General features: G+C 43.4%; 1 protein-coding gene and 1 long non-coding RNA gene across 5 annotated transcripts in view; one reads left to right on the forward strand and one right to left on the reverse strand.

Annotated features, from left to right (window-relative positions):
• The first annotated feature begins 1,890 nt into the window (after positions 1-1,890).
• Positions 1,891-9,364, forward strand: LOC26515543. The gene is made up of 4 exons (XR_001408576.3): positions 1,891-2,128; positions 2,187-2,834; positions 2,892-3,357; positions 9,236-9,364. It is a non-coding gene; the product is annotated as an uncharacterized LOC26515543 (long non-coding RNA).
• The window catches only part of LOC6497901 (putative neural-cadherin 2), a 114,230-nt gene continuing 94,557 nt past the window's right edge, over positions 7,933-27,605 (reverse strand). For all 4 annotated transcript variants that reach the window (XM_044716399.1, XM_001961649.4, XM_014906388.3 and 1 more), the window contains 10 exons: positions 26,732-26,896; positions 24,004-24,141; positions 21,260-21,680; positions 20,079-20,987; positions 16,108-18,433; positions 15,744-15,914; positions 13,904-14,145; positions 9,901-10,122; positions 9,665-9,838; positions 7,933-9,529 (listed from right to left, as the gene is read on the reverse strand). In XM_044716399.1, coding sequence (XP_044572334.1) covers positions 9,210-9,529; positions 9,665-9,838; positions 9,901-10,122; positions 13,904-14,145; positions 15,744-15,914; positions 16,108-18,433; positions 20,079-20,987; positions 21,260-21,680; positions 24,004-24,141; positions 26,732-26,896 — 5,088 coding nt within the window. In that variant the 3' untranslated portion in view covers positions 7,933-9,209. The remainder of the gene's footprint in view (positions 9,530-9,664; positions 9,839-9,900; positions 10,123-13,903; positions 14,146-15,743; positions 15,915-16,107; positions 18,434-20,078; positions 20,988-21,259; positions 21,681-24,003; positions 24,142-26,731; positions 26,897-27,605) is intronic.

Below are 27,605 nucleotides of genomic sequence, written 5' to 3' on the forward strand. Positions count from 1 at the left end.
GATAAATAGTAAAAATAAGAGAAATTAATAAGGTAAAGAGTACTACAATAATTAAATAAGAAGCTCCCGTTGTTGCAAAACCTTGTGCCAAAAAAATTAAATAGAGCCTTTCTCTTAAAGGAAACTTAAAGTAGAAGGCACAAGGCTTCAGGTCTTTCCGATTGTTCACCAAGAGCCAATAATAAATAATTAACTGAATACAAAATAAAAATTTGATAAATAGTAAAAATAAAAGAAATTAATAAGGTAAAGAGTACTACAATAATTAAATAAGAAGCTCCCGTTGTTGCAAAACCTTGTGCCAAAAAAATTAAATAGAGCCTTTCTCTTAAAGGAAACTTAAAGTAGAAGGCACAAGGCTTCAGGTCTTTCCGATTGTTCACCAAGAGCCAATAATAAATAATTAACTGAATACAAAATAAAAATTTGATAAATAGTAAAAATAAGGAATATTAATAAGGTAAATAATTACAATATAATTATTATAGACACACAATAATTAAATAAGAAGCTCCCGTTGTTGCAAAACCTTGTGCCAAAAAAATTAAATAGAGCCTTTATCTTAAAGGAAACTTAAAGTAGAAGGCACAAGGCTTCAGGTCTTGCCGATTGTTCACCAAGAGCCAACAATAAATAATTAAGTGAACATAATTAATAAGGTAAAAATTAAAAAAGTAAAAGTGCTACAATAATTAAATTAAATAGAAGAATGCACAAATGTTCACGTCTTTCAGATTGGTCACCAATAACTAATACTAAATAATTAAGTAAATTTGAAATATAAATAAAAAATGTAATTAATTTTCAAATACCAAAAATAGGAAATAAGAAAGACCAGATGTTGCAGACTTTGTGACAGCTATAGATCGACTGCACGAGTTTTAGAAATAAAAATATAAGATTAAAGCGTCACCAACCAATATTCTGTTTTGTTTCATAGTTACATTCCACCTAATACAAAAAATAAATATTAAATGAAAATAAAATCGAAATGAATAAATTAAAATTAAATAAGGAAAATATGAGACCCGATCCCTTGAGAGGGCACACTGCAACTGAGACTTGTTAACAGAAATCGAGTGGTATACCATTTTTCAAGGCCTACTTAGTGCTTTCAATAACCTCACTTTTTAAACTTTGACATCTTTCTCTAAGAATAATTTCTATAATATCTAATTCACAGAATAGAGATACATACTTACTAGATCAAATGAAAGCAAAATAAATACAGAGATATGTACATAATATGTATAACATACATATAACACTCCTCTTCCAAGCATTCGACTCTTCTAGGAAAGCCCCACTTCCTCTGGGGGATAATTGGATGAAGAACGAAGTATTAATGCTGAAACGATATTTAAATTGTTAAATCTGCTTATTCGTAAAGTTTTTTAAGTTCCGACACTCTGTTTTAATAAAATAACATCAATTTTAGGTTTTTTTTTGTCATTTTACATGACTCCCAAGCCATTGGATAGGGCAACGTGCCAACTTGGAGTAGCCCAAAATTTTCGACGATAATACAACTTTTGAGGATATAACTGATATGTACAGATAAATACAGACCATAATAATGAAGCTAGTTTGATTTTAAACTGTCGTTAACATAATAATAAGCTTTAAATGTTTTATTTAAACTTAAAAGCTGGAACCCGATGCCATTATACACATGTGAAACTGGAGAATTTACATATATCACCTTTTACCAAAACTTTAGAAGACTGAAAACTTAGTGATCTTCAAATTAGAATAAAGAAAGTAGAACATAGTTAACAACTAGTTTACACATTTAGAGCACAAATGAGCAGAATTAATAAACTTCAGTTTATCGAATTCTATAGGAATTAAAACTTTAAAGTTAAAACTGAGTGCACCATGTGAGCAGAAACTTTTGCAGTTTACCAACACTGTTTGTGTGTTTTATCAACACCGGCATTTTTGGCGTAAAGCTTTTATTTCAATGGCCGTTTTTTACTTTTAATTAAATAGTTAGGTACTTACCCCATTTTCAATTTAATTGGTCCGAAGTCGGAAAACAATCTATGAGATTTAAGGCTAACCATGGAACCTTGGAGCGCCAGCAGCATCTATTCTTTCTGGATACTTTCAATTGTTTTTTGTCCAGGTATTTTTTCACATTGAGTGTATTTGGTAAAAAATTACAAAGAAATTTGAGTCCACAGCTTACTCTGCTTGTAAAAAAGGTCAACCCGATGCTGGACAGGATTTCCCAACTCAGTTATCAGTATGATCGGCGTCAACCTAACTACATAACTCATTCACACATCTTGTCGGGATCATCCTTACGAGCGTCCGGAAGAAGCCATAGCTTTTAAGCTCCATTAAGCCTTTATAATATACATAAGCAATATAATTGAAAGACTACAGCAAAAACACAATGTTCCCTTTTAAAGTTTTATTATCCTCTAAATTCTTTTGTTCCTTCAGCGAAATTTCTTACTAAACTGCCTCGTATTTAATTAATTTTTTAAAGGCCGCACGTTTTTTTATTAAAACAATGAAAATACATTGGCTTTAAAATAAGGATGAGCTCATGGGCGTGTTTAAAGACCGGTTTCCAAAGCATGCCAACGAGCAAGCCGAAAAAACTCATAAAACCACGAAATGCAGCACGTGGTAAACGCACTTAACAGGTAACACCCATTTGGGGCAATGATGATAAGGTCCACGAGGAGAGAAAAGAAGTGATGGAGCAAAAGTTGGGGAGCCTTTTCTTAAAGTATAGTTGCCCCAAATAGAAATGCAAGGTGTACCATCTACAACAGCCGAAAACAAGGCCAATTCCGAGGATAAAACAACTACATGAGAGGGTAAGCACTGCTAAGTGATTAATATTTCAGATAAAAGTAATAAAGTATTTCCTCCAGATTCAGCAGCACAACATCGTAGACAGCAGTACAAACATTTAAAACCGCAAACACCAACCAACTTGGCAGCAACATAGGAGACCGCAGAAACAATGCCACGCTTCTCAAAGTGCTCCCAAGTTGCCTCTGCCGCTGCCACTTCCACGCCGGCCCATGCCTTTGGAATCCCATACTTAATGTGAATGAGAGCCGTTTAGAATCGCGGTTATGAGGAGCATCCAATGGCGACGGGGAGTGGAGCTCGAGGGACAGTTAATAAACTTCTGGCAGGGCCCGAAACTTGGTCTAAAACCATGGCGAGAAAGTTGAGAAGCGCAGAGAAATTAGTTGGCAAGACGTGCGTAAGGTGTGTTACGGACAGTTCCGCTTCAGACCGTAAACCAGAGGGATCCAATGTGGTTCGGTCCCGGGAATCTTGTCAGTCAGTCACTTAGACCGTTTTGGGGCCAAGCACAGAGAGAAAATGGTATGTGTGAGCCCTAAATATTGTTTTTATTAATGCTTAGTCCAATATGTATTGCTCAAGAGTGTATGTCCATAATGATATTATAGTTTAGTTTTGAATTTGAACACATATTTCAAACGAGAGGACATTTTTCAGTGCCTTTTCGGTTCGTCATTCATTAAAACGGACGCGTCCTCTTCCAAACAGAAAACTTTTGTCACAAAACATCCAACAAAAAATGTATAAAGAGAAAACAGAGAGAAAAGCCAACTTAGGGCAAAGTCGAAGCTTATATACCTTAACAGGTAAATTTTGGGATCATTATAATGGTAGTTATAGTAGTATCGTGTAATGGACATTTTGAAATATATTCTAGAGAAGATCACTTCATTATGTGAAAATGGAAGGCCCCTAGCTTTTTATTAAAAACGATTCTGGTCAAGATGAAAATGGAAAGATGGCATTTGGTCCACTTTTGGGAGGCCATAACTCAGTCATTTTCTAACCGATTTAGGAATAATGTACCATTTTTGAATACGGATTTTAATCTCTTTCAATCTGCATAAAAATATGGGTAACAAAAATTTTATCGATTTTTAGCAAAAATCATGATGTTACCCCTTTGAAAAATTGCGAAAAATGGGTCGAAATTTTTTATGGCAGTTTTTGAATGAGAACGAAACTACTCAAAAATGTTAGATCGGGAAGGTATAACATTTCTAAATCTTTCAATTATTAGCCGAGTTATACACATTTTACCATTGCAAAAAGAGAAAAAATTGGAACATTGTTTTTGATTTTCCAAAATCTAGATCTTGGATTTAATTTTTCGCAAACGTTCTTACTAATTCTCTGATTCAGAAGTGATTTAGAACTGTCCAATTTCATAGAATGGAAATTAAAATAAGTCTAGAGTTGCACATTTTAGGAAAAAATAAGAATGCCCCCTGCAAGTGTATCAAATTTAAAATGGTTTTGCCTGCATTTTGGCCACGAGCACGATAAAAGTGTCAGTTGCAAAAGTTTTTGGCCAACGCAGGAGCATCTGGCCAACAACAGCAAGAATTAAAAGGGTATTTAGGCGTGGCCAGGGGAGGCAGAAGGATGCAGGGTGCGGGTATCCTTCATTTTTCCGAGACAAATGGCCAAAAGTAGAAGGAGGTCCGCCGGGGAGGTTTGATTGGGAAAAAGTTATAACAACTAGGTGAAAATATTGGACAGTATCCACTTAAGTTGTCGCATGAGCTGGGAAGATAGAAGTGTTACTCACAGACTTTTCTTAAAAAACTCTTTAAAGGATTATAATTCAAGGCTCCAAAACTCAATCCAATGAAAACATTTAATATCGGCTTGGCTCAAAGCACTAACGTCAAGCGAAAACAGCAACAACCGCCGCGGCGGTCATTTGCCAAAGGTCAACGACAAGCAGAACTGGCTAAAACACTTCATCCAGAACGAAGCCCGGCCAAAACCGTGGCCTCCACAGCCTCCACTTTGCGGCAGTTCATTATTGATTTTTGGGCCTGGGCGTGCATAACGCTGAAAAAATGTGTTGAAATTTATTAAAATTAACTACAAACATCATTTTTTGCCGACTGCTTGTTAGTCCTGTCTATTTTAATAACTAACAAATTGTGCGTTGATGAAAAACATCATTAATTAAATATGGAACGCAGCATATGCCCGCTGGCAGTAAGTTCTCGTTCCCCATTCTATTTGGTCTGATATTAACGCCGTTTGTCATTAAAATCGAGTTAAAAACTCGACAGTTTTGAGCTGGAAAGGGTTTAATAAATTATAAAAAAGCTATACAAATTTTAATAAGTAAGTTTTATTTAATAAATGCCCAGCTAGAGTAGAATTTATTCGGTTATCCCTGAACTCTTATGCTTTATAGTTTTTAAAATTTCTGCTGTCAACGCTAGTGACATTAACTAATTTAAATTAATTTATTTAACTGGAAATACAGCAATAACCAGCTAACATTTCGCTGTCAATCTGGTTCGTCTTCTTCTCACCCAGCAGTTGGCCAAAACTCTCTGGGCCAAGCTAATTAAATTTAATTTCCCATTGATTAAACGTATTTATTTCGATGTTTTCGGGTTTTCTGGTAGTTTGGACAGCTCCGCCAGGCATTCTTCCGTCTCCTACCTGGCCCGTTGAATTATTAATTGTATGATTGATTGCTGTGCCCACCGTGTGGTCCATCTTCGGCCCTCCTGCTCCCCAGCCGCTCTTCGGTTGTTTCGAATTAGCAGCTTAGTGGCTAGGAGGGCAGCTCCACGGGGAGCTAACTACTCGATCCGAATCCGGAGCTTTTATTTGGCGGCCCGTATGGGCGTGAGAATTGCTTTTTTCTCGCTTCTTTAACAATTGTTTTGTTGAATGGAGTGGCTTGATTAGCATTTGGCGGCTGGGGTGTCAATGTTAAGGTAATTTGTTGATCCAGGGTTAGAATTGGACATACAAGTCATCTTTTCTAATCTGTGCGAGATAATGCAAAAACTATTTAATAAAATTTAAAATTTATTTAATAGCATTTATTCTTATAATTAAATTATTATAAAATAACGATTCATTTTGAATTCAAATTTATTCAATGGTGTGTACACACTTTTTAGCACACAAGTACTTTACTTGTTACATAGATGGCGCTTTTTGATTATAACACAACTAATAGATGGCGCCACAAGCATTTTACGCCATCTACCGTTGTTGCTTAACAAATTGTGTAAAATTAAGTTAAAATTAAATGTTAAATTAATTAAAACTCTTAATTTGTTTAATTCTAAATACTAATTATCATGAAGCAGAATTTCGGATTATATTCCATAGTATCTGCCACCTTTAACCTTTGTAATGGAAATATCCAAACACGTAATTAAGCTTGATGGTAATGCGATAATTTATTCAAAATTTCGGCCAATTTAGTCTGGGAAGTTAATTATAATGTTTTCCTCGTTTTTGCCTGTCATTTTCGCTGGCCATTTACCTTTAGTGCATTTTCTCAAACTCTCAAATCGACTAAAAAACAACAGCACATCCTGGCTAATGTTGCCTATTTGCGTTAAGTAATGGTCTCCGAATGGAAATTAAAATTTCAGAGCCACGTAAATCGGATCCGGGGGCTGGATGCAAAATCCGACGGTGCGTGGAACGAAAAGCTAATCCATAAACATTAGGCTAAAAATACAGCGAAACGAATTGCGGGCAAAATAATTAAACAAATTGCATGACTTTTAATAATTTATCTCGCAGGACAAAGCAGGTTATTCGGAGAAAGGAGGGCTCGGCGGGCTCGGCTTCCAAATCGGGTGAGAATCAATGTAATTAGCATAAAATCTGGATGGTCTGCTGAATGCGAGCGGTCTCCAAATATTGCATCTGCATTTCCGTCTCGTTACGCAGTGCCAATATTTGCATATTTATGAAAAACATTGAATAATTTTATGAAAACCATGAAATTTAAAAAACCGATACTGTAATTTCGGCCGCTTTATGGAAATTTATTTATCGCAGCCCGGTTATTAAACTAACGTGGGCTTATTAATTTACTTTCTGGCCAGCTTTTGTACTTGACTCGGCTTTGCCCTGGAGCCATAATATTACGCATACGCCTCGTTGCCTATAATTTCTGTTTACATCTAAGCCAACTTGTATTTATGTCTGGAAAGTGGATGGGTTGGGGAGTTGGTGCCTCCCGTCGGATGCTCTGGGCAACTTTGAGAATCTCCGTGTTAATCCCACTAATTAACTACTCGCCAGAGTTGCCTCGTCTTGGAAACTATTCAATACGGATTGGGGTTTCGGGGGAAGATGGGCAACTATTGACTCCAACGAAGTGCGAGATTTGAATTAAGTTTTGCCTTAAACAGGGTATCTGAGGAGCTTGGAAGCTGTAGTTTAAAATTTCACACGACTTTCAACTTACCAAAGAGTTCACTCCCTCCTTCTCTGAAATAAAAACCATAAATCCAGAGTGTCTGGGAGCTGGGAGGATAAATTGATGGCTGGTGACTATATTTCATATCGATAGCTCAAAGCTGTCTCGTTTATTATGCGCGGGAAAAGTCCACAGAAGTGGGGGCTAAACAACCTAAACCGAAAAATTTCAAAGGTCACTGCTCAGCATTTTTTACGGCCTAGAAAAAATTGTCCACCAATTGCCCCACCATCCAACCCGCCGACAGTTTTTGCCTTGCGTAAGAGGCAATGCATGTTGGCCTGTCAAACGCTCCGTTGAATTCCTGGCTGCCTGACTGCCAGTCTGTTAGGATGCCATGCTGCCTGGCTGCCAGGACGCTCCGTTTCACTTAGCAGGAGGCGCTCAAAGTGGCCTCCCTGCTGCGGCTGCCACTCGGACACCTTTGTCGGGTCTTAACGGCGCGTTTACGGCTCCAAACGCCGGAGTGTCTGGCCGGAAGGTGGGGATGGTCGGGAGGGAGTCGATGGGAGCGGGAGCAAGGATCATTAGGCAGTGTCAACAAGCGGATTGCCGGATTGGCAGCCACCCAGAAATCGTAAAAAATATGCTATGCGGGCATTTGCATGGAAATGCGTTTCTCCCAAATCCGATTCAGTTTTTGTTCTTTTTTTTGTATGGGCTTTATTGATTTTTAAAAAAGTATGCTTAGAGGCTAACTACTAACAAATTGTCCTTTAACTAACGTAAATGTAATAACCCTTCGTGTATGACTCATAATACAGTATTAATATTAATATTTCATTTTCTGTACTGGTTGTGTAGTTGCTAGTAAATGCAGAAATATGAATTTGGTTTGATCAACACTCGAATTTGGTTTAGATTTCGTTTTCATTATCGGTTTCGGTATATGTTTTATTTTACGCAATTAGTCTATTAGTTGTTTTCAAAGATTTTTATTATTTTTCTGTTTTTTGGTTTTGATTTACCTTAATAGTGAAGATCAATCATTTAATTACAGAATTTATTATTTACAAAATTATGTTACAGTTGAGTTTGCACCAAATCCGCCATTCCGCTTCGCCCGTTTAGTTTTAAATTTCACCAAAGTTAGTTATGATTTTTTTCCTCTTATTAAATTTCTACTTTGCTCTGCAAACTTTTGTGGCAGCGTGGGTTCGGTGGCAGCTCTCAGGCTCGGTTTCCAGGTGCCACCTGGTCGGTGGCAATCGGACACGTTCCCCTGTCGGTGCCGCCGCACAAAAGTTGCAACGTTCAACATTTTCGGTCCCCGCGTTTTCGAGGAGCGGTGACTGGGGTCTGGGGAAAATTTCGGTTTAGTTGCGTAGAACTTACGTGCTAGAGAGTTAATGCCGTATTTATACAGGGTCTTTAACTAGTATGTAGCAAGTTTTATAAACTCTTTTTCCATTCTGGAACGCTTAATGTAATTTATAAGTATATCTATTCTTTGTTTTAAGAGTTATTCATTGATTTCTCAGTTGGTTCAGTTTAATGTGAATTCAATAATTTCCAAAGACAGGGAAAGACTTAAAGAAACGTCCAAGTTAGATTTCGAATGCCAGAAGTCTGCATAGAAGTTATAGAAACTATACTTTTTAACACTTTTTATTTATTTGATTAATGGCTTATGAAAAGAAACTGAAATGGCACAGAAACAGTGTCCCTTGGCGGGAGGCTATGGATTATTACTTCGAGAACCCATTCGTATTTGAAACACTCAATTATCTTATGTATGAGAGAACACCTAAAACCTTAAACCTTAGTCTTAAATTCCACAGATAGCCACATGTACACATAATTAACCCTAACCAGACACACAAATACCCGAAACCCCGCTCCGGGCGTGGGGGTGTCTGAAAATTCGGCATGTGCCATCGAGCTTACAGCTGAAACATCATTTTTAACTACACATCTTAACTATTTATTTTTATAATACAACTTTTCCGACATCAGGCGGCGACATTATCCCACTGACACCGCCTCCGCCTCCGCCACCGCCAGGACCTGCCCCACTGCCGGTGGCCACAACTGCCAGGACACTGCCACTGCTGTCCACCGGATTCACTCCTCCGGCGCCTCCGACTCCTCCGAGAGGCGGCGACGATGATGATGTTCCAGCTCCTCCGCCGCCGTCCAATGGGAGCTGCTTGGCTTTCGCCTTATCGTGCACGTACATGGCGGCCAGGGCATTGAAACGTGGACCCCAGTTCTGTAGATAGTTAAAGTCTTGATTCTCATCATCAGTGCCTGGAATGGGAGAGGAAAGAGTGCGATTAGATGATTACCAGAGTAGAATTAGTATTGCTAATCTATGTCAGCAAAATAATAAATTCAATGCATCAGAACAGTGAACATGTTTTATAATTTAATTGAAACACCCACCGGATGCCAGCGAACTAAGCGACTCGGCGATGCTGCCACTGCCCTCGAAGGTAAAGTTGCGCAGGTCGTCGAAGGGCGGGGCGTTGGGATCCTTGTCGATGCGCTGCTTGCGCTCCTCCATCAGGTAGGCCACGTTCAGCTCCTGGCCAGGTGGCAGCAGCGTCATCACGGGATCTGGGGGCAAACAGACGCCAATTACTTGGCCAAGCTCTGGCACTCGCCGGTTGTTTACTCACAGATTATGGGCATCTTGCAGGCGGCGATGTCCGGAGGTCCTCCCTGGGCGCTGATTGGTATTTGCAGTGGCGTAATGTCAAAGGCCGTCATGTCATCCTCACCGCCGCCCTCGTCCTCGTAGCTTATGACTGTCTCGCGGACATCCTTTTCGGGTCCGGAGCGCTTCTTCTTTTTAGTTGTCTTGCGTTTCCGGCTGTATAGCACAAAAATCAGGGCTAGTACTGAAATGAGCAGAATCGGACATTAAATTAGTTGTCTTATTAATGGGGTTATGTTTGTTTAAATTCTCTCCAGCCTGGACTCATTATCCTGGTGTACTTTTTTCTACTAAAAAGAGGGCAAAAATTCCGAAACAAATTTGCAGTAAAGCGGCAATGGAGTGTCTGGCTTGTCTGTTAACTGTCAAAGCCATAACAACAACTCCATTTACGTTTAATGAAGGTAATTAAATGTAGGAAAAATGTTTTTCTCTTGCCGCTTTCACGTTTCCACGCATATTGTTAAAAGGGAAAAAAGAAAAGCGCCAGCCCTTCCACAGTGGAAGTGGATCTTTTGAAAATTAAAGTTAAATTATGGAAAATCCAGGAAGGAGAAATCATTCGAATACCCTGTCCCAGTAGATAAATACAGTCACAAGCTAAAAAACTGGATTGTGAATCTCGTAGATTCTTTATAAATGACCTTTTTTCTCCGTCCTTGGGAGAGCCAGTTGGCAGTTATTGCAACTAATGAATCCGCTTAGCCCAGAAGAAGTGCTGCTGCATTAAAAACCAACCAAAGAAGCGGCTGGCTGAAAGTCTCGGAGAAACATTCTTGGCTGGCATGTCATTTTGGAAAAGCCAAGACAGAGTTTTAATTATTTTTACTTAGCTGTTTGCTTAACCCCACAGTGCCGGGCCAAGTTAATATTCCTGTCAACTGGAGCGCAGATGATAAAATGCAAGCCTGCGCCAGAGTCTTACTCGAGTAGTCCTCCCGAGTAGTTTGCAGTTTTTGTTTCTTCTGGACGGAGGGGTCATGTTTACACGACAAACAGAACCGAAGAATTTGCCCGGAATATGTTGCAAGTGGCTGAGTGGAGAGAAACTTATTAATAACTTTATGCTACTTAAGCAAACTAAAGTAAAATGGCAAACGCAGAAACGCAGAAGGACACGGAGCTTAACAAGTCCTCGTGGCAGGACGACTTGGAGACAGTTGAAATGTGCATTTGGGATGCGAATGATTTTGGCCTGCTCGTAATCCGCTTAGTTGCCAAATGACTATGACTGTCAATGTTGGAAGCGCAGTGTCCTGCCAGCACTCGAAAAAAATCTACGCCAGTATAGTAAGAATTTTATTCTCAAAACTTTTGTTTTCTTGACAGGACTGATGCTTTTTCCTAGTGACGCTGCCTTCGTCTCGGGAGCTACAAAGTTTAATGCAACAATTACAGCATAAAGTTGCAACAGAGGCAAGACACAAAACCCGAAACCCGCAACCGAACCAAAAATAGTTCATTGCCAGCTCCTGGCGATGGCAAGAACTGCATTAAATTTGTCTCTCTCCGCAGAAAAGAGCTACCAAAGTTTCTAAATTATCTTGCCGCACAAGTTTTCCTATTAATGGACAATCCCCGCCCAGAGCCACCCAACAGCAATCTCCGATAATTCGCCTAAAAAGCCAAATCTGTTTCTCAACTTTTATCAGCAATAAAGTACATAAAAATTATGATATAGTTTTAATCGCACAGTTTTCTAAACTATAAGGATAAATAATTGAGCTTTAATTACATTGGATCTCAAAAATTACCAAATAATTCAATTTTCAACTTAAAGTCGAAGCCAGAAATGTAGTTAGTCGAGAGACGTGCCTTAACAACGAAAATAAAAATTGCCAGCCTGGGAAAAGTTATTTGAAACAATTTTTGGCTTTACGTGCCCAAAGTCCAGCAAAAACAAAAGCTAGTTATTGGCTTAAAAAATCAGGAAAATTGTTTCATTTGCATTTAAAATGCTCTCTGGCTCTGCCGGCCAGATAGATGTTAAAGGCTTACTTACGTCAGGGATAAACTGAACAATATTTTGCCAAGCCGGTCATGGCCATCTGTTCATTCATCAACCTTTAATCAACATTACCTCCTAGGAAAATAAACCAAAAGCAAGAACCAGTCCAAGTCCAAAAACAGCAAACAGGGGTGAGGCTGGAAGAAAATCTAGTAACCTACATAAAAACTTGCTAAAACAAAGGCAAAAATATCCTGTAAGATGGACAAAAGCTGAACCGAAAGCTCTTTAACGGCCTTTGTTTGCACTTTACTATACTGGCAAGGACCCGAGCAATATCTTGTTGCCGGCCAGGACTTGCTGACCAGGTCAGCTCATCAAGGGAGTGTACCAAAAGGAGGCAGTGGGGTGGAGGTCCTCTTTAGTTGCTCCACTTGAAACTTTATGCTAAAGTACAGTTCAGCGATTCACAGATTACACAGGACGAGCACCAGGACCGAGACAGGACATGAAAAAGCGTCGACTGTAAATAATGTTAGATAATTATTTAGTTTGTTTTTGTTCCTGTTGCCGTTGTAGTTGGCGTTGCCACTTTAAGGCAGATCAACACGAAGCGAAAACCAGCCGTCGGGAATCTGTACTGGCGTTGTCAGATTTTATGTTTCGGTTCCTGCAGATATTTTCACATCATAAAAAAGGACGACAATGATGAAAGTATTTTTGTGCGCGGCGGCTCGCCGTTTATTTATTGCGCCTATTTTGCGGTTTAGCGGTTTTATGGCCACTTCCAGTCGCTGTTCTTCAGTCTTTTCGCCCCGCGGCCAACTGCGTAATTATCTGCCTCAGCAGCGACTAATTAGCTCAAGGATCCCTTAGAACAACAGGCCTCTGTTCGCCCCAGACTCAAGACCTCGTTAAAGCTGCCTCCCAAAACCGAATTTCAAAGGCTGGATAAATCAGCGTCACTTTTAAATATGGCCTAAATTAAATTGGCCATAGAAAGGGGCGAGTGGGGCAGTCGGTGGCAATCTGGCAAAGCCCTGGAATGTATGTAAAATAAATCTGAACAGCAGCGAAAATGTTACGCTAATTGAAAATCCTTTCAAATCCCAGACGAGCCCGGCGAATCGAAAATAGATTGTCGCGCACAGTGCGTGAGAGTGAAAACGCATTTGCATCGGTTGGCGGGCTGGCGGGAAGGGAAGAGGCTAAATAACCAAATGGCCAAAGCCACTTAACACTCGTAACGAAAATCCATTAAGTGCCCAGAATTTTGCCCAAATTTTATTCCATTTTCTACGCTTTTTTCCAAAGCCATAAAAGTGCCCCAAATTGGCTTAGGCATCGAATTAAAATGTCTTTCGTTTAAAAATTTTTAAAAATATGTGGATTTTTCAGAGAAGAGTTTGTTAATTGAAAAACCTTTTTAATTTACTCAACCAAGGTCCTACATTTATTTACCAAAACTTTCAGCGCTTTAAAGGTCAGATTTCATTTAAAAATGTAACAAAGCTTCAATGGGTTTCCTAAATAAACTAGGATTCGAGGCAACAACGTTAAGGAAATTTATTCATCTTTCCCCCAACCTCCCAGTTTAATTAGCCTCCATGTAAATGTTGTTCTGGCACTTTTTTGTTCAGATAATCCAACAAATTGCCCCTGACCGGGCGCAAAAAAGTGTTGTAAAAAGCGACGAATTTGTTGCCGCTTTATTTTACTGAAAATACACCGGTCTCCCACGATGACCCTTCACTCCGACTTGTTTTATTTTTTCGCAGGGCCCCACACTCTCGCCGCTGTCCAAACAGATGTCAGTGGCGGCGTTTGCGAGGAGCTGCCAGAAAATTGCATTAATGTGGAAAAACAGAGACCGGAGAAAAACTCCGGGCGGAGAGTAAATGTAAGCGGATGGGGGAAGCTTGTTGCCGCTTAAGCCGCTTAATTGTCACACATGAATGGGGCATTCTTTGGGGCAGCTTAGAGGGGCGGTAGCGGAGGCGTGGCATTCGGTACTTACTCAGTATGATAATGAGGCAGACGAATATGGCCCCCAGGGCGCCCATGCTCAGCTTGAGGCGCTGTCCCTCCTGGACCAGCTCGCAGTTCTCGCCCCAATAGCCCTCCGGGCAGATGCACCGATACCGGAGCCTCGGCTCCAGATTGATGCAGGTGGCCCCGTTCAGGCAGGGCAGCTCCAGGCACTCGTTCCGGTCCACACAGCCCTTGGTGTCCGAGGACATGATGCGACCCTCGCTGCAACTGCAATGGAATTAGAAATTCAGAGGCGATTATGGCAGGACCAAAAATGTGTATTCCGCCAAAAATATTGTTTGGTTACACTCGAAGGAAAAACAAAGATTAGAAAATGAAAAACATATATTTATTTTTGTATATTTTGCACTCATGAATAAGTAGCCTGTCGACCATGAATAATATGCTCTTAAAATAATAACAAAGGTCCAAATAAACCTTCTTCCATCCTAATATTCAAAACAAATGTGAAAAACTTTTTGTAAAAAAGGAATTTCATTAAAAAATACATTCTATGTGAAGGGTAGTTAGGAGTAGCGTGTTTTTCCTAGCAAAGCCACAAACTTTTTTTATATTTCGAGAAAGTTCTACAAACGAGGGATAGGATAATTCCCCCATGACTCTGCCCGAGCTGCGAGGGCGTAAAGTTGCGGTGAGATGGATCTATATCCCTGGACACTCGAATGGTGTGAAAATTAAAGCTTTAAGCACTGCGGAGCGGATCTCGTCTTTGCCACAAGTTACACATTTAAATTGAAGTCATTTCGTATTCCAATTGAGAACAGCTCCTCCTCCGCGTGCAGGATCTTAGTGTCCTGGCTGAGTGACACAAATTCCACACGCGGGCGGCACTGCGTTAACTGCTGCCCACAACTGGCAGCGAAATTGAGGCTAAAGTAAGCATAATTTATGACACGTCGCCACCTGAAGGCGAAACGTGTGCCACTATTTAAATTTATTTAAAGAGCAGAAGAAAGCCGGTCCAGGCCGTCAGCAAAGAGACCGCAAGAAGGCCAGCCAGCCAGGCGAACACGTGTTAGAAAGCAGCAGGCCCAGATGTTTCTGTTCCCGAAAGCAAATGGAGCGAGAAGCTCACAGCTGGGGGTGCTTAGTTTTCCTGCGAGTGCCTAGGACATCCGCTGGAGCACGAGATGGGGGAAATGCGAGAAAAAGCAGACATGATGCAGTGCCGGATTGGGTGTCCTTGCTGGATGTTGGCTGTTGGCTGTTGGCTGCTGGGTGGCTGTCGTCGCTTCTTCGAATGGAGTCACTCCGCAAAACTAATGATGTGGAAAATGTGCTCTGCTCTCGGGCGATGGAACGGCAACCCATCATCGATGAGGTGTTGCAGAAGCTCTAGGATCAGGAGTCGTGCCCCAGATTCTGGGCTATGCAAATGTATACGTTTCTACATGGGGACACTGACAAAAAGGGTCATCCTTCTCTGAAAAGAATGCTCTATTGGAAAGAATACTAGTTCTAGGATTTCTCCGAGTGCAGTGTCTGGTTTTGCATGAGCGAAGGGAGACAGGCCATGACAATTGATATTATTTGTTTTGCATTCGGAGTCAATTTGCTGTTTGGCTTTGTCTGTGCGCCTGCATCTGGAAAGTGGCAGGGGAGAACTTCGCAGTAAAATGTGTGTCAAACCCCGCTCGTTTGGCTTCTGCTCTAATGGCCCTGGCGCTGAAAGGATACCGGATTCCGATATGGAAAAATGTCTGACAATTCTAAGATAAAAATTTAATATTTCTTACCTGGCACCAAAAAGTGGTAATTAGTTTGAAATGCTTGAAGTTCTCATAGGAACTTTTTGGATTACTTACGTGCACTCGTATTCGTTCCACAAGTCGACGCAGTCAAAGGGATCTGGGCAGATGACGTTCGAGCAGGGCCTGTTTGAGGGACAGTTGCGCTCCAGGTTGCGGGCCATGGTGGCCTGGCCCCACTGAGTCCCGTTCATCGAGGGGGGCAGCGGGAGGTGCTTGCCATCGAGCCTGCAAGCCGGAAAAAGGGAAAATCAGGAATTATGCATGACTGTCAACAATCGGAGTGCTCGCAAAGAGGTGTCCTTATGAGGGAATAGCTGGGCGTGGGAGGAAGAGTTTTGAATGCTCTTTGCTACTGAATAAAATGGCACTTTTCCAGACACACGGCATGGCTGGAGAACCAAAAAGGATTAGCCCTCACCTGATGTCGTCCAAGCAGCTTCGTTGGAAGTCGGACTGCACCTCAAAGGTCTTGACGCCCGTATATTCGGCCTTGCCGCCCGCATAGACGCCCTCCTGCTTGTCGATGCTCAGCCACTGGTGGCCGGTGTAATGGAAGGACTCGTTGTACCGCCTCGATTCCCCGCCGTCGAGCTCCATGAGGGCGGCCGAGCCGTAGCGGCTGATGCGAATCACATGCCACTGGCCGTCGTTTACGGCGACGGCGGTCAGGCCCAGAACCTGCTCATCATTCCGCAGCGAGTTTAGGTTGTAGCGGAACTGGAGGTGGCCCCGCCGCAGCTCCAGGATGGCGTATTCCCGATGATGCTGATCGCTGACCCGGAACAGCTCTCCGCCCTGCTCCCGGGTGCGGAATCTCAGCTGCAGTTGGGTCGAGAACCGGTCTGGCTCGAAGCTGAGGGCGAACTTCACGTAGCTCTGGGCCTTGAAGGTGGTGGGAATGGTGGGCACGTTGCACCCGGGGCCCATCCATCCCGGCTGGCAGTGGCACTTGGCCTGCACCAGGCTAGCCACGCAGTTTCCGTGCTCCCAGCAGCGGGCTGTGTGCTCCGTTTTCAGGCACACCTCGTCCGTTTGCGGGCAGGCTGGGAAACTGTTCCGGGCCAGGGCCGGAAAGGCCAGGTCGTAGTGCTCGGAGTTGTGGATCACATTGCGAATGCAGCCGTCGAAGCCTTTTGAGCTGAAGGCGTATTGCCAGTTGTAGAGGGTTTGGTCGAAGTGCTGCCGGTAGAGGCCTCCCAGCTGGAGCGGTTGGTTCAGATTGAGGGACTCGGCGAAAGGCGGGATCTGCCCGCGTGCCTGGCAGGCGTTGTCGTCGAACTCCGGAGGGGTGCCGTCTTCCAGTTCTGAAACCACGGCAGTGCGACAAAAGTCCACCACCATACGCACATTCTCCGAGTCCCAGAATATGTCCAGTCTGTGCCAAACGCCATCGTCCAGTGTCTTTTTGGTCTTCACCCGCAGCTCCAGCGTTCCGGATCCGAAATCTATCAGGAGCCTCGGGTAGCCCTGTTCCATTTCAAGGGCTATGAAGTCACTAATCACCGTTTCGCCGGGCTTTGGTGGAACAATCGGCCCGTTGTAGAGGATCAGGCCGTCTGCCTCCCGCGTGATGAACTCCAGGCTGAGATGGGACTCCTGGCAGAGCTGCAGGGGAGGATACCAGGCCCAGCCGTTGCCGCGGAAGCTGCGGGTGGACTGCTGGCACCGGGGTCCGTTGTAGCCCACCGGACAGGCCACGCACTTGGGGCCATTTCGGGTCTCCACGCACCGGCCGCCGTTGTAGCAGAGGTGGGTCTTGCAGCTGTGGTCCTGGCCGGTAAAGTTCCTAGCCCGGCACACGCACTGGGCGCTGATCTCCAGCCGAACGCCCACCAGGGCGGTCCGGTTCACACTGACTGTGTACGGCTTCTTGCCCAGCTCCACTCGCGAAGTGCACGATCCGGATCCGCACTTGCCGCGGCCCTCGTGCAGACACTCGTTGATGTTGACCATGGTGATGTTGAGGCCCACCTCCTGCTCGATCTCCTCGCGGTGCATCTGCACCACGCCGTTCAGCCGGACGGCCTTGAAGTAGGGCTGCTGGGTGGCGGAGCGAGCAGCAAAGTGAACGTCTGTGAGGGGATAGGGGGTTTCCGCCCGCAGCTGGACACTGAAGACGTCCACGTTGTCCCGGTCGGTGTACAACAGCTCAGCCAGCTTGTTCCGGAATCGCTCTAGCTTAGAGGGTTCCACCTGGTTCTTAACCGGATTCCAGGTCCTGACAAAGTCCTCGTCGGTGATGTGGGCCAGCCGCATGGAGCCGGCTTGCTGGACAGCCTCTGCCGTTATGTCCCGCACTGTCACGCTTAGGTTCGAGGGTATATCCTCCTGGCCGTGCTCTCGATCGTAGACCTTGAACTTCAGCGAGTAGCGGCCCCTCCTGGTGCCGGCCTTCATCGTCAGCATGCCCGTGTCCGTGTCCAGCTTGAACCTCTGGTGCTCCTGCACCTCCCAGTAGTACTTCTTGTCCGGCACGTCCCAGTCGTCCGGGTCGTTGACGTAGACCCTACCTATCGGCGTATCCTGTGACTGTCCCTGGTAGTTGTACACCAATACGGACTTGCTGCCCGGCTGCATTTTGTTGTCGTTTACGTCGCCAATGGTCACGGTGAGGGTGCTGGTGCCGGTCATGGCCGGAGCTCCGTTGTCCTTGATCTCGATGGGAATGGCATAGGACTTTTTCATTTCGCGATCGAAGGGGCGGAGCGATGAAACTATAGCCACTCCATTGCCATTGTCGCCTCCTGGAATGGAAATCGTTTCAGGGTGTAGTAAGAAAATATTAAAGGATTATCCCTAGGAATACACTATGCTGTTAAAAATCTAACGAAAGTGATTGGCAGGCTCCAAAATGGATTAACTTTTCCATTTTAAAATGCTCGAAATGCAGGCCATATGGACATTGTGCGAATAGCCTTCCATTTGCCGAATAGTCCCTCAACTGCATTTGCACATCTAAACAGAAATCGCTGAAATCAAACAATTCGAAAACCGAAACCGAAGTTTCGCCCGGATCTGCTCCACTCCGCCCAATTTAGTTCGTTCGTTCAAGGCAATCGCCACACAATCAAAGTCGAAATCAAACGCTAAACCAAACTCTGTTTGCATAGTAATGGTGATTGAATTATGTTTCAGACAATCAGCATCATCAGCATTGTTTGTGCCACAGTGCCACAAAGTTGGCAACCGACACAAAAAAGTGTAGTGTAAAACCAACTGGGGGGGCACTGGCAGAGATAGTCAGACATAGAGAGACAGTGGAGGCCCTGAAATGGAGGGAATCTGATGCCTGGAGGCATCATCGCAGTTGATGCAGTTGACCATGCCTGGACGTCTTTTGTTTTCCTTGCGATTTGGTGTTTTCCTTTAATGGTTTTGCCCAAAGGACTCGAAAGAGCACTCGAAAAAAACCCAGGCTCTCCATTTTTCATCAAATGACACGTTAGCTACTCTGCCCCCATTGAATATCTTTCAGTGCATCTCGCTCCGTTCCCTGATTGTAAAATGGAAATTTTTTGTGAAGCCCTTGTTGGGAGTTATTTGAAACAAAAACCTCGAACAAAAAGATAAAAAAGTTTGAAGAGCAACCCAATAAAATCGATCAAATGAAAGAAAATTTGAGGTGACACTTGAATGCTGTTGCTGACATTGACAGCGAGTTTTTCAATTTTCTCGACCGGCTCCTCTGTTTTTCTGCTTTGCCAGTTTGAATTTCAGGGCAATTTTTCTCGATTCTCGTTTTGTGTTTGAGCACAAGCCCTCTGTCCCTGTTTAGGGTCCGACCGACCTCATTGATGTGTTTTTATCACAGCCTCCCCCGGCTGGTGGTCGGTTCTTTCTTTGCAATCGCTTTGCTGACCTGGCACGTGTTTAAGTGTCAAGTGTCTGGATTCTGGATGGCATTGTACCATCGGCATTTGGCTACCAAAATAAATAATTGATTTTGAAACGCCGAATTAATTATTCGGCTGTAAACAATCGTTCAGTCTGTATGCCTAAATAAATAAAGAATTAAGTCGGATATTCGCACACTATTAATTTGCATAATTACTTAAATGAGATGCGTAATTAGTATAAATTGGTCTCCCGTATCTCATCGAATAAATTTTTAATCAAACTAACGCATTAAAAATGTTTCATTGCGCCAAAGAGTTGGCGATTACTCCTCATTAGCCATTTTTTATGCCCAGCCTCCCTGACAGATGTTCTGGCTAACTAAGCGTTTAGCATTTTTCCATAATTAATTATGCAAACCGATTTGTCCTAACCTTGTACGCAGCTTTTAATATTTTAATAAGCATTTTTTTGCTGTTAAACGGCATGCATTAATATATAAAAGGCTTTACTTTATTTCAGAAAACTGTTTAGTCTTTAAAGTTAAACACTTACTGCGATCGTATTCCACTTTAAAGCCAGCTCTGATTTCGTCGCTGGCCAAAGGATCCAGGCGGAAGGTGAAAGGACCCCCGTTGCCCCTCTGGCGATCATCGGCATCCTTGGCGGTTATCTCCACGATTTTCCTGCCAGACACGTTTTCCGGCAGCACGGGCCTGTAATCCTGGGCAAACTCCGGGGCATTGTCGTTCACGTCCTTCACAATCACCGTCAGCGTGGCAGTGGCGGTGCGGGCGGGAGTTCCGTCGTCGACGGCCAGGATTTGGATGTGGTGCCTGTCGGCTGTCTCCCTGTCCAAGGGCCTTTGGATGCTGACCGCCCCCTTGTCGCTAATCGCGAACTGGCGGCGGCGGTTGGTGGCACGGACTATTTTGTAGGCGACCCGGGAGTGGCCCCCCTGATCGGCATCCGTGGCGCGAAACTGCTCCAGGACGGTGCCCACCTTGGTGTCCTCGTAGATGGAGACCTCGATGTGCTCGCGATCGAACTTGGGCACGTTGTCGTTGATGTCCCGCAGCTTCACTACCACCCAGGAGTAGGCCACGTGGTACTTGTCGCTGCCAGTGGCCACGTCGTCGCCCTTGTCGTTCACCTGGATGCGAAACCGGAAGCCACTGCTCTGCAGAGGGTCTTCGTAGTCCAGTGGCTGGATGATTTTCAGGGATCCTGTGCCGTCCGCGTTCCGCACCATCGCAAACTTATCTGCGCCGAAGCCACTGTTCGGCACCACCTTGTATTGGAATGTGTTGGTCTCGTCCTCATCCTGCACGGTGACGGTGAGGATGGGGGTCTCTGGGATGTAAGTCCCGTTCGTTTCGTCCACTTCGGTGAACCATTCGTCCTTGGTAAACTGCGGCGGCATGTCGTTGAGGTCCTTGACGCGAATCGAAGCGGTGCCGGTTCCTGTGACAAACAGAACGGCGTCAATTACAGACATATACACTGGGAGAAATGGGGGTCATAATGAATGTTTTCCAACAACTCGAATCCATAATTTGCTTGGAATAAAATGAATAACGAACCACAACAGGGTGGACGACCTGATAACCCCAATGAAAACTGATTGCCATGGCGTCTCATATTTCTTGGAAAGGCTCCCTCCCGGGATCAAAGCTTGACAAACAATCTGCCTGATTGAATCGGAGCCCAGACTGGGGCGATTCGGTTTCACTCACCCTTGAGGCCACCACCGTCCATGGCCACCACCTGGATGGAGTAGTCGGGGGTGCGCTCCCTGTCCAGACAACAGACGGCCGTTTTGATGAGACCCGTCTCCGGCTCGATTTCGAAGATGGGCGCCCCCGTCTCCTCCTCGATGACATTCTTCTCAATCGAGTAGATTAGCTTGGCGTTGGTGCTCTCGTTGGGATCGTCGTAGTCCACGGCGGACATGGTCATCACCGAGCTGCCGGCGGTGCCGTTCTCGGTGACGTTGCCGAAGTAGATGCCCTGCGGGAACTGTGGCGCATTGTCGTTGATGTCCTTCAGGTTCACCTGGATGTCGGCGTAGCCCACCAGGCCCTCGCCACCCTCATCCTGGGCGAAGACAGTGAAGCGCCATTGTGGCCGCCCGTTGGGTTGATCTCGATCCAGGGGCTGCAAACGAGAGGGTTAATAATCTCTGCTCTTGGTTATATTTGTTGGTTTTGTAAATTGCGTTATACCTATGAGATTGGGACATTGGTAGCCCTTTGGTCAATGGCTTACAGACGTCTGTCTTATTAGATTTATCATTAAATGAGTTATTCACACGAAATTGCATTTCCAAATCAAAACATTTGAATTGAAATGTCCTGCCAGTTACATTTGTTTGTCTAACTAGGCCTAAGACCTGTGCTCTTTGTATTCAAATTGGCTTAAACACAGCTTGCTCAGCTAATATGAGGAGACTACACCTAAACGAAATATATTCTGTGTGTTTGTGGTTGATTCCGGCCTGGAGTACTTTGCTTTTACGATGAATTAATTCCGTAGTCTTATTGAAGTGAGCGAATGCCTTACCCCCAAAGAGGCCGAACTAAGTGGCCGAAGTATTGGTCTAAGAATTATTTTATCTAACAGAATAATTGAGTGTTTGTAAAAGAGGCCAGCCTTTAAGATATTTCTGGCTTGAAGAACCATGTCAGTGGGTGTAAGAACTTTTATAGTTTACCTCCACAAGGTAATCCCATTCTGTCCAAGTGGATGGTTCCTAACCGGATTACCAATTCGTTTGCAAATCACTCAGTTGTCGGCAAAAAAACTTTTAAGCTCCGGTTCGCTCAATTTAAGTGGGGAAAAATTTGGTTTGCCGGCCACGTGACACGCGATGCAATTACAAATTAAATGCCGTTCGGCAGCCGGCATCCTCGTGCCGACTCCGACCTAAAAAAAAGCTCTCTTAGCTCCCAACTATTTGATTTTTTTTCATTTCCCACACACACATTACCCCGTAGTTTTTCCTTTCCAGACTTTCCCGATTTTACACTCAATTTTATGCGAGCAACCGCGCACCAATAACGAACGACGAACGTCATTTACATGCGGTCGGTTGTAGAGCGTCAAAACCACAAATGCCACATGCTGTCACAGTCACGCCCCCTTGGGTACCAACATTCCAGCCCCAGCCCCAGACCCAGGCCCAGCCACTTTTATCCCCATCGCATCAGCGACATCAACAAAAATGCCCTATCCAGCAACAATAAAACAAATAAAGCAAACCGCCAGGAGCAACATTTGAACATTTCATGCAGAATCCAGATCGGATTGGGGGACTTTTGAGGTTGGTAGTTTGTTAGTTGGGGGACCAACTCTTCATTAGAGCTGGCAAATGTGTTTTCAAAATATTCATCTTGTTCTCTTTTCGATTTTGTATAGTTTTTTATCCAAACCCTTTCGGAAGCCTTTATTAAAATATGTATTAGCTTGAAAAGCTCTCTTTGTAAAAATTAAATTTGACTTTTCATTAACTAATGGTGCAGGGTTTTTGCTCAGTATATTTTTACAATATTTTATATCCTATATTTTTGCCAACTCTAACGCTCATCCACTCCGTTCCGCCACTTTGAGTCATTTGTTTTTATGGACTTTGTCTGAAATTAATTGTAGTCTATGTGTCTGACATCCAATGGTGGCACTTTTTTGCATCTAAATGTCATTGTTTTTTTCGGTGTGTGTCCATAAGCGAGTGTGCATTGGTATTTGTATATGGTCTGTGTGATTGTGCGGTTTGACACAGTTTTAAATTAATCATACGCCACCGAACCGCGTGGAAAGCTCTACAATTTGCAAAAGTCGCGCAATTGCGGATGGCGGATGGCCGACGATGCGAGCCGACAAAAAGTGTTAAATATTGAACATGTTTCCAAGTACTCCCGTTTAAAAAAGGGTGAAACTTGTTAAGGTAGACTGGCGCTTAATTAACCATAATAGGCCTTTTTTCCATCAATAATTTTTTATTAGGATTTATGGCCCTGTCTTTGGAGCATGAAATATATTCCGAGAACCCGAGATACCTCGCATAAATCCACGGTGGACCCCCATGGGGGTCCCGCTTTTGGCTTTTTTTGACTTTTCACTCGTCACACAATATAAACTGCGCCATTGTGCGTACATAAACGGTGGCTCAATTGCAACGGCCAAAGCCGAATCCCCCTCAAACGGACCCCTGGGGCTCATGGAGAGTACCCCCAGTTGAAACACAAACGAAAAGTTATTTTCCTGTTTTCGCTTTTCCTTTTTTTTTAGCCATTGCACGCCATTTGCACGCTTTGCTGTCGGAAAATTCCAGAGGGGCGGCATTCTGTCACCGTGGCCCGAACATTTTTAACTGGCTTTCATTACGAGAAGGGGACTATTTTTACGAGGGGACTTGGACTCGCAACGGAATTGGAATCTGTTTAAGCGTTCTAAAGGTTGAAAGGTGGACGCGAGCACTTACCTTCAGCACGAAAATGTCGCCCGTGGTGCGATTTATATCGAATTTACTATTCGCTGGATTATCCGGGTCGATGCCCTGGCCAGTCAGGAAATATACAATATTTATTGGTCTATCTACATCGCCATCGGTGGCTGTGACCTGCAAAGAAATGGAGAGGAGCGTCAAATGCGGTTGCTTACAAAAAGTGCATTATACTGCTAAGGACTCGCAATCAGATCCTGATTCAGACTCAGGTGGGGAGAGAGGGGTGGGAGCGTTGTGGGTTGTGGGAAAAATACAGGAAAAATAAACGGGAGGAGGTTAAGCGTTTTTTGTGGCCCGCGTTGGACGCTGCTTACAATATTGGAGACGATAAATCAAATATGCAAATGAGCCAAATGCTTTAAATGTCCAATAAAGGGCAACGTGGATGCTGAAATGGGGATGCAAGACCCGATAGAGGGAGGAGGGCCTGAAAAATCTGGACAGTGGGTGTGGCTGGTCTCTGCCAGCCAGATTGCTTGTAAATTTATGCTTCGATTTTTTGCTCGACTATTTTTTGCACATTTTATTTTGTTTCGCCTCGAATGCCACAAAATATTGTTAGGCAGTTCGCCGCAAAAAAATGGATTCCAGAGGAATGCTAATATTACAGAGATTTATGTAATTATTCAATCGGATTAGGGTTTTTCTTTTGTTTTACGGTTTTATTTTTATTTTCTTTGTTGTGAGGCCAGTGGACAGTAAATAAAATCAGCATTTAGGAGCTTTCCTTGGAATATTTGATCACAGAAAATTGTTATCGGGTTCGATTGGGCCAAATGAGAGTCTGGGCAATTGAATAAAATCAAATAAATTGCAGAAAATTGGCCAGATTTGGTTTAATCCGAGGCGACTTAAAAGCAAATTGAGCAGAGAAGTAAGTTTTGGGAAAATCTTATAAGAATATTTGCATATTTTTAATTCATGTTGATGAATTTCTTGCCCTGCAATTGGCCCTAAATAACTCGGATGTGGACATGTAGGTGATTAGCACTTTTTATTTAAAACAAAATTAACAATTTCAGATTTGGAATATGCAAGCTTGGCTAAAATACAAAACAGCCTTTAAAGCAGTTGTCCTGCCAATTAAAAGCAATAAGTGTCTGGTTTCATATCGTTTTCTCTCCGCCCTTCAGAGTGAAGTATCCTTCTTTGTATCCTTTTTGCTTGTTACATAGTAGTATGAGCAAAACAATACACGCATAAGTTCTGCATGCGTGTCTAAGCCATTGTGTGTTATTGAAAAAATGGGGGATGCAGCCGACAATTGCAGGCAAACTTGTAGCAATATCCTTTGGGTCCTTTGTCCATTAAATCATCGTCACGTGTTAAGTGCCTGCCATTCCCCACAGCCCCCTTTCACGCCACTCCTTCCGTCTTTCCCTCCACGTCTTTACATTCACAATGCGACAATTTACGTTAAATGTTGATATGACAAAAGAGTTGTCTACGTGCCGGCGCTGTCCCCATTATTATTGCCCGCCCACACCGAGGCGGAAGCCAGCTCCCTCCCACCCATTGTGTCATCGGCTCCTGGGGAATAATTTAAATGCCTCCCCCGCCCGTACACGCCCTGGTATTCTTTGGAAGTGCAACGTTTCGTTGCAATATTTACATTTAATTTTGCAAGCTCTGAAATCAATTTGCGACCAAAAGGTGTCGGCGACAGCAGACGCATTCCGCTCGGCTTGTATCTCCGAGAATGCGATACAAAATATATCGTTAATTATGGCGGCCCGCCATTAAAAGGGCTTCTCCAGGGGCACTCTGCCCCGCCATAAATGTGTAATTAAAAATTTGCTTTAACCATTTTGTGTTTTTTCGGTTATTGGTCGGGGCTGCCAGGTCGCCATTTTAATTTTTATTTAATGTTCAGAGAAAAATGTTACAAATACATACTCTATGGATTATATACACCGAATTAAAATATTCTTCAATCTCCGCAATGGATCTATCTAAAAGCCTGATTAAAACTGAAAATAACTTCCAGAAAATAGAATTTTTATACTGATTATGGAACCATTTTATTTAAGACTAGTTTATCGCTTCATCTGAATAAATGCCGTTTTCCTTAATGCATCCACTAAAGAGTATTCAAATTTTTATGTGCCCGTAAAGTTGCGTTGGTAAATTATGACTTAAATAAAAGTCGCTTGTTCCGAGATACGAACGTACATACATATTCAACGGGGCGTATGCGTGTTATTTCTTTTTGCACATGTATGCGCATTTCTGTATGCGGACTCATAAAGCTGATGAATGTATTTAAGTGTGTGTGTGCTCTTACTGCCATTGCGCAACTATCACGTTATTATTAATGAATGAGTATTTATTTGTGTTTACGGCTGAATCGCTCCACGCGAGCGGATAACTTTCTCGGCCTCATCACCATTCTCTTCCCCATATTTTTCCCCACTTCCCATTTCCCAATCCCCTTCTGGATGCTATCCACTTGCCACTTGAGTTACCCAGCCGGCTGTTTGCTTTCGGCCTGCCGCCCGTTTTTTATTGTTCAGTTTTTGGCTTTTTATGCAAATTACGGGTAGGCCATTGTGTGTATTGTTCTTTGCCCATGTTTCTTATTTTTTATTTGACTGGCTGTTGTTCATGTCGCTGTTGATGTCAATATTTAAATTGTGGAGAGCCAATAAGGCGATAAAGTGGTGCCCGAAAAAGTAGGCAATGCTTTCCTATCTGAAGAACATACCTGCAGGATGCGCTTGGGCAAGTTTCGATCGTCTTCCTCAGTGATTTGCGTGCGATATGTTTGACGATCGAAAACCGGTGGATTATCGTTGACATCGCGTACGTTGATCACAACGGTGGTGTAGTTGTTCTTGCGATTTCGTGTCGCCTCCAAGCGAAGTTCATACTGCAAGGAGAAGAGAAATAAATTAATGAAAAGTTCAGCATAATTAGCAAAATCTCAAGTCATCCTAAGCCTTCCCGGGCCGTACGGGCCACAGCGATGTGTATATCTTTGCCAAGTTTGATCTGATCCTTGAGAAAAATGCCGTAAACGATTGGTAGATCGTTTCTACATCGATCTACGTCATAGCCTAGAAGCATAAATATTTTGTAGTTTTTTTGTTAAAATTTCTGGGGTGTCCCCTTCAGAAATGAAGAAAACTGCATGTGGGGACAATATGGCCCCAGAGATGGCTGTATCTTTGCCAATTTTTATCCGTTTCTTGAGCGGAATACCTTAAACGATTTGTAGACCAATTCTCCATCGATCTGCATCAAACCCCTGAAACAAAAATATTTTTAGATTTCATGTTAATTTATTCCAGGGGGACTCCCCGTGAAAGGTGGGGAATGAATGGGAAGATACTATACGGCCTACCTTCTGGACTAAGGTCTTCGAACTACTTTTTTGTTTTAATGGATTGTTTGTAACACTCTGCTGCAAGAGTATAAAAACAATAGAAGAGAAAAAGCAAAAAACAAATTCGAAATTGGCAACACATGTTCCAGGGGCTGAGGCTTGTTGTTTTGCTGCCGCTGGTTGTGGCACGGCATGGCTTGTTGCATGGCTGGGCATTGACAGCTACACGGATTTCCAGTCCTGTGGGGGTGCC

Source organism: Drosophila ananassae, chromosome 3R, assembly GCF_017639315.1.
Source record: "Drosophila ananassae strain 14024-0371.13 chromosome 3R, ASM1763931v2, whole genome shotgun sequence".
Taxonomy (NCBI): domain Eukaryota; kingdom Metazoa; phylum Arthropoda; class Insecta; order Diptera; family Drosophilidae; genus Drosophila; species Drosophila ananassae.